General features: G+C 29.0%; 1 protein-coding gene across 1 annotated transcript; it reads left to right on the forward strand.

Moving 5' to 3' along the window:
- The first annotated feature begins 1,751 nt into the window (after nt 1–1,751).
- On the forward strand, nt 1,752–2,634 carry LOC113856251 (auxin-responsive protein SAUR71). The gene has a single exon (XM_027487992.1). It carries the CDS (start codon nt 1,911–1,913, stop codon nt 2,283–2,285), a length of 375 nt encoding a protein of 124 aa, XP_027343793.1. The 5' UTR covers nt 1,752–1,910; the 3' UTR covers nt 2,286–2,634.
- Nucleotides 2,635–7,068: the final 4,434 nt, after the last annotated feature.

Here is a 7,068-nt window from a genome sequence, read left to right on the forward strand (position 1 = left end):
TTAAATCTTTATAATATTTAAACTCAAGTTTAAATAGTGTATTAACCAAATAATTTCTATTCAAATGAATAAAACAACATGTTACCTAATAAATATTTAGAACGCTAATTGCACTAAAAAAATATACCTTAAGCACCTTAATGGTCTAAAAAATTTAAAAATTCAACCATAATAAAAATTACCTAATGAAACCTTAATGTTATTGAGATAAGCTCTTGTATCAACATGAGATCAATTATAACTCTTAATTTACATTATGGATAATTCAAGGGCACGTGTATTTTTTTTTAGTAATTTAATAAAATGTTACACTCAAATATTTTACACCACTGTTAAGACTCAACTAATGAAGAAATATACTTCTATTGTTCTTTGAAGTTGTTGTGTCCATCATATATTATATTTCTCATGTGGTAAAAATAATCAAAATATGTTTATTTTTTTTAATGTTGTGCCCTATCATCTTGTTATTTATATTTAATTTTGTAAAATTATTTTAAAAATTTTATCGTGGAAAAATTCTTAAACTCTTATGTTTCATCACAGGCCACTAAAAATGATAACAACACATATGACAAACTTTGATACCATGATGTAATTAATTTGAGATAATTTAAAATCATTATTATTATTATTATTATTATTATTATTATTATTATTATTATTATTATATATATATATATATATATATATATATATATTGAATTTTAGTTAAGATTTATTAACATGATGTATTAAACTTTATTTAATAACATTTCATAATATGATATTGATTAATATAAATATTAGTTCAAAATTTTTTTGTTAAGTGAATTAACTTTATAAGTTTTCATATTAAAATAAAATTAATAGCACTTCATTATATTGCTTTATTTTAATAAATATTATATTTTAAAAATATAAATAAATATTAAATTTTGAATAACATGTCAATAAATATTTAAATAATGTAAAATTTGTTATACACAATCATATAGATAACATAAGATTATTTATTAGTTGAATTGATAAATTTTGTAATCTACAAAAAAATTGCTAAAATATGTTAGTGTCTAAATTTAACATTGAAATCAACAAATTCTAACAATAAAATTTAATATATTTTTTTAAAATCTGCAACTAATAATAAATACAAGTATGAAATATAAGTATTCAACAAGTATCAAAATGAAAATCAAAGTTATTATTTAATGAGAAAAAAGAGATAAATATAAGTAAGATTTTAAAATTTGAATATAAAAACATGTATCATAGACTATAGTATCCTAACGAAATCATACCAATTGTTACCCTTAAACCACCTCATGAGAAATCAAATTATCTTAATCATATATAATAATGACAAATAAAAAAACAGTTTTTGATTTATACAAAATTATAGATGATATAAAAATATAATTTTAAATCCTGAGTCGGAAGTGCAGGTCTCCATCCCAGGCTCCAGCAGAGTTACAAAAAGCCAAAGAGAAAACCCAAACAATAAATTCAATGCCACCATATTAAATAAATAAATAAATCCCACCACAACAGCCCCATTTATTTTATTTCACAATTAAATAAATAACCATACTTTATTATTATAGTATAAAAATTAATTTAATTTTCTCTCTCTCTCTCTCTTTACATTTCTTTCTCTCTCACTAATTGTACCTTCCAAGTACGCTTACCTGTACCTCCCAGGCTTCCCGCATCATCACCTTTCCATTGTGTACACTCTCTTCTCTTCGCATATATATACCCTCCCACACTCTCTTCTCTTCTATCATCATTCCCCTTCTCACTTCTCACCCACCACAACTATCACAACTCCAACAAAAAATTAAATAAAAAACCGCTATCTTATAACACTCACTCTCTCTCTCTCTCTCTCTCTCTCTCTCTCTAACTTCGCTTTCTCTCTCCTCGCCGTGATGAAGAAACTCATTCGCCGCCTCTCGCGCGTGGCCGACTCATCGCAGTACACGCTCCTTCGCTCCGACTCTCAGCGCCGCCGCCGCCGCACGGATCGCCGCCGCTCTTCCGCGGTGGTGCCCGTCGGACACGTCCCGATCTACGTCGGCGACGAGATGGAGCGGTTCGTCGTGTGCGCCGAGCTTCTCAACCATCCGGTATTCGTGAAGCTCTTGAACCAGTCGGCGCAAGAATACGGTTATGAGCAGCAAGGCGTGCTCCGGTTACCGTGCCATGTCTTCGTCTTCGAGCGCGTTCTCGAAGCGCTTCGACTCGGCCTCGACACGCGCGACATAATCGACCTCGTAAATTTTTCGCCGGAGGAGTTTTCCTAGAAAAAAACGAAGAGAAAGAAAAATTTTCCGAGAAAGTTAGGGAATCGCGAACGTGTATACGGTAAATTAGCGAGATCTTTTGGTAATTTTGTTTCTCTGTAAATATACATTAGGATCTTGAAAAAAAAAGGAGCAGCACAGAAATGTTAGATTTTTTTGGGTTTTTTTTTGGTATCTTGTTCTTCTGGTTGTTGTTGTTGTTTCACTGTAAAGGCGAAGATATTATTACTCTGTTGTTTGCGACCGAAGAATGGGAATCGCTTTGTCCTTTTTGGTAATGAATTTTCCATTCCTTTCTTTCTTGGTCAGTTTCTTGGGAAACAAACGGAAAAGGAGCAGAACGGAAAGATCTAGCACCGTTAAACTTCACGCCGTTTCGGTTTCGGAGTGTAGTGTGTTTACTCCGCCTCTTCTGTTTTGGAAGGAAACCGATTTTATTTACCTTTTTTTGCAAGTGCTTTTAATTTTTTTGTAATTAAAATAAATTTAAAAATCGTACAAAAAATTTAATTTCGATTTTATTTATTTTTAATTTAACATTAGCAGATGCTGTTGCCGGAGTGGAAGTTAGAGGAAAAGGTTTCTGGGCTGAAAGGGGATCTTGATCCGTTGTTAGGTTATTTTCTTTTGGACAAATTGAATTTGTTTTTGAGGGGTAATTATAATTTATGTTTGTTAATAACAGAATGAAAAAAGAGTCATACTAAAATAACATATTAATATCTCTTATAAAAAAACTAACCTCATAAATTTCATCTTAAACCAAATAGTATTTTTTTTTAAATACTACGAAAATTGTCAAATAAAATATTTGTATTATAGTTACACGTTCCGCGCCCCAAGATAAGGGTGTTATCGTGCAAATAATAACTGTTCCCTAACGAGAATTTTGAATAAGAAAATCTAACTTCTATTTCCATTTGTCATGCTGTAATTAGTTCATTAGATTGGATACAATCATGTATGCGTAGGAATTCATGAGTAGTGTGCAGGTAGTTTATTTTTCTAACTTTTTATAATTCATTTTTTTAATATGGAAACATAATAAAAAATAAAAAATAATCTTTATTTAAAATTATTGTACATGTTTATATACTCGTTAAAAAGTTAAACAAGGAACTTAACCTGATTTGAATTATCCAATTGATTAAATTAGCAGTCAAACTATGACTGATGAATGGGTGATTCATAAAGTGAGAGATAAGAATAATAATTTACGAATTTACATTTATATAAAATAAAAAGTTTTTGTTAGTCGAATGATTCTTTGAAATTATAATTAACATAGCATATGTAGGACGGTAACAAGGAAAATGAGATGATTTGAGTTAAAAAGTGGTAACTTTGGATGTAATAAAGTCATGATTGGCAGTGGCAGGTCAGCAATGTAATTGCCGTGATATTCGGTGGTGTTTTCGAATCCAATTTCGATCTGCGCAAGGTAAGGGACAAGTACGTTGTTTTGTGTTTGTATGGAGGACATTTTCGTCATTCAAATGTGGGTGCCCTGTCAAGGGAAATCAACAATGGCATGTGGTCTTTTGGTTGGAAAGAAAGTTTTCTACTTGGACTCAGTTTCACCTCCCAAGTCAAAAACTCGAATTTCAAGTCAAATAATGCTTCAGAGATTTACTTCAATCGCAACCCAAGAGTTTTATTTTGTCATTTAATTCTATATATTATAAAATAATTTAGATATACATTTTAAATGACACAATTCCATAACATTGTAAAAAAATTATTACAATCACAGTTAACATAATTAGATCCATTACAGACATTCCTTTAATCATAATTGTAAACAATTAATTAGTCCTTTTTCCTTCGACTATTGCCATTACTTATTAATTTCTTTGATTATTAATAAATATATAAGCTCATTTTGAAAATTTTGTTTTGTTATTTTGGTATCCAAAAAGTTTCTTTTGTACAGATTGGTGGTTAATTTAGAAAGGTAAAATGCTTAGCAACTTGCAGAATTTCAATAACATTAACTTGTAAACAAGTTAGTAATTTTGAGAACTAATTTGCACATAAATGAAAATTTTAAGACAAAATAATCTTAAAGAAAGGAAATTATACGTTAGGTCTTTAAAATTTTATAGATGTATGAAAATGATAAAATAGTAAAGCATATTAACTTTACGTGTTTAAATATAAAATATTATTCTCAAGCTGCAATATTAGCTTCTAATATTTCACTACCTCTTTTCAGACTATATCATTTTAAAATATAAGTTATTTGATGGTTTTACACAAAGATTGAATGATTGATAAGTCATAAAATTATGAATCGCTTAATTTTATGAAAATATAAATTTATTTGACTCAATTATCCTCTCGATTCATTAAAGGGGTAATGTCATTCCAACTATCGGGATACCAAAAGAGATGAATAATATTTTAAAAACACGTTCTTGATTTGTCTAAAATGACAAATAAAATAAAACATAATATTTACCTAAAATGATGTTTTAGATAAAAATGTTTTATCATTTTATATAAGTAAATTTCTATTTTCGTTCCTCAAATTATAAGTTTATTTTAATCTCCAATTTTAATTAATTCTCACTTTATTTTTTAATTTATAAAATAATTTTTATTTTTATTTATATAAAATGACAGTACAAATAAAATAAAATAATTAAATAAATAATTTAAAAAACTAAATTAAAATTTTTGTAAAGTCTCTAAACTAAAGTGATTGATGTATATAATTTGTCTGACTAAAATATATATTACTCTTATTTTTATCTTATCAAAGTACAAAAATATATATCATTAAGTGCATATATATCTTCGTGCCAATAACCATGTATAAGACTCATCTAAGAGAGTTTACTATTTTTTATACATGAAGTAAATAAATGCAGTTGAAATGTTCTAGTGTAGATGAAGAGTCACTTATCTAAACTCTTAATTTGGTGCATAATTTGTCTTTATATTTTATTCTTTCCTATTTCACGAATAGCTCCAATTCATACGATCGACTGGATGAGTGCTTAAAAGAACTATTTTTTCTTTACAAGATTAATATAAAAAAGAAAAACAATTGAGAAAAACAATGTCCAGAAGCATTACGAAGAAAACTAAGAACAAAAATGTTGGGGGATTTGGAAGTTATGCAACTACTAACGATAGATTTTGTTGAAAACCTACCGGTTGATTCGACTATGTCATAAATTGGCATTACATGCACAAGTCAAGGAGGTCATTTCATAACCTCTACCTACACTCTAATGTAGGCCATTTTATATGATTAAAGCCGTGAAGAATGCATATGCCACCTATGAATTAGGTTCACTATTGGTTTGAGCCCCCTATATATCCGTACCATATACTAATAAAACAAAAATAGAGGGAACCCACTTCATGTTACTTCAGAAAACAGGAACTATTTATTGCAACAAATGTTGTTTCAACGATACATCATTCTACTTCCATGATCTCTGAATATACTTAATCCTCCAAGTAATAGTTTTGAAAACTTCAAATGCACTTCAGGTGTTTTGTGGAAATGCTATTTCCATGATGACCAGCTAGACACATATAGATAGCTTCCCGATTCATGCTATTCTCTTTTCAACTTTTTTCTTTTGTAATTACTTGAGAAAACCCACTAAAGAAAGGTGAATATTGTGTACATTTTTGTTCTGTTGTGTTGTGTTTTAGTACCTTGACGTGATAATGGGGCCATGGAAATAAGTTTGTTCGTTATCTTCGTTGATGTTATAATAGTAGAATAATGACCCATCAACATTTCCTCACATGACCGGTAATTTGTTCATACTTGTCAAAGATGTTTTGGTAAGTCTTTCCAAAATAATTTTAAAGAAGTTTCGGTAGGTGTTGGATGTTTTCTTTGGATTTTGGTAAGTGCAGGTAATGTATGTGACAAATCCCATTTAGCTATTAATTACCTATATATATTAGCACTGTGCTTGTGCATGAAGTTCTCAATTTCATATTCATTTTGTTAAAGTAACAGTTTACGCATTAAATTAAATTTGAAAATTGGATCCCTTCAAACTAAACTACAAAAGATCTTAAATGTTTAAAATAATTTTACAAATTTATTATTTAAACTATTTAAAATTGACATCATATGTAATATTACATATTATATGTTTTATATCCTTCTTATTTTTATTTTTTTATATACGCATATTTTAAAAATATCCTATAAATATGAAAAGAACCCCCCCCTAGAGGTATTTCATGCACGCTGTGCTATTTATATAAATTTGACAAGAAGATCACTACTTCGTCAACTTCTGATGTACACTTAATTGTATTATAATAATAATAATTATTATATATTCACAAAAAAATTGAATACTCATTCTTCTTGGGTTAAGCAAACATTCCACAAGCTTGCAATCTAACTTTGAATCTCGAGGTTGAAAATTTGGGGTGGTACGGAAGGAAAGAAATTAAAAAGATTAATAAGTTAATTAGGCAAATTAAAAAAATGTTATATGTTCTCGCCGTTCAATGGCAACGCATGTGAGTGATAGATTTTGCGGGTCGCAAAACAAGATGTCACGGACAATTTGTAGTGAAAGTTTTGTCCACATCTTCAATTTGCGTTTCCCAAATGGCCCCATCAAGAATTTGGATGAGCATTGGCACACAATTCTTATACAAATCGTTGGGTTTTGTCACGGATCAACTAAATTATTTGATTAGGGAGACAATCAAGCAAAACTTTGGGCCACTTATATGAACGATACGTACCTTGTTAAATGAATCAAGCACCACCACTTTTTAATTATACAAGATA

This window comes from Abrus precatorius, unplaced genomic scaffold (genome assembly GCF_003935025.1).
Source record: "Abrus precatorius isolate BTA unplaced genomic scaffold, Abrus_2018 Scaffold11, whole genome shotgun sequence".
NCBI lineage: Eukaryota > Viridiplantae > Streptophyta > Magnoliopsida > Fabales > Fabaceae > Abrus > Abrus precatorius.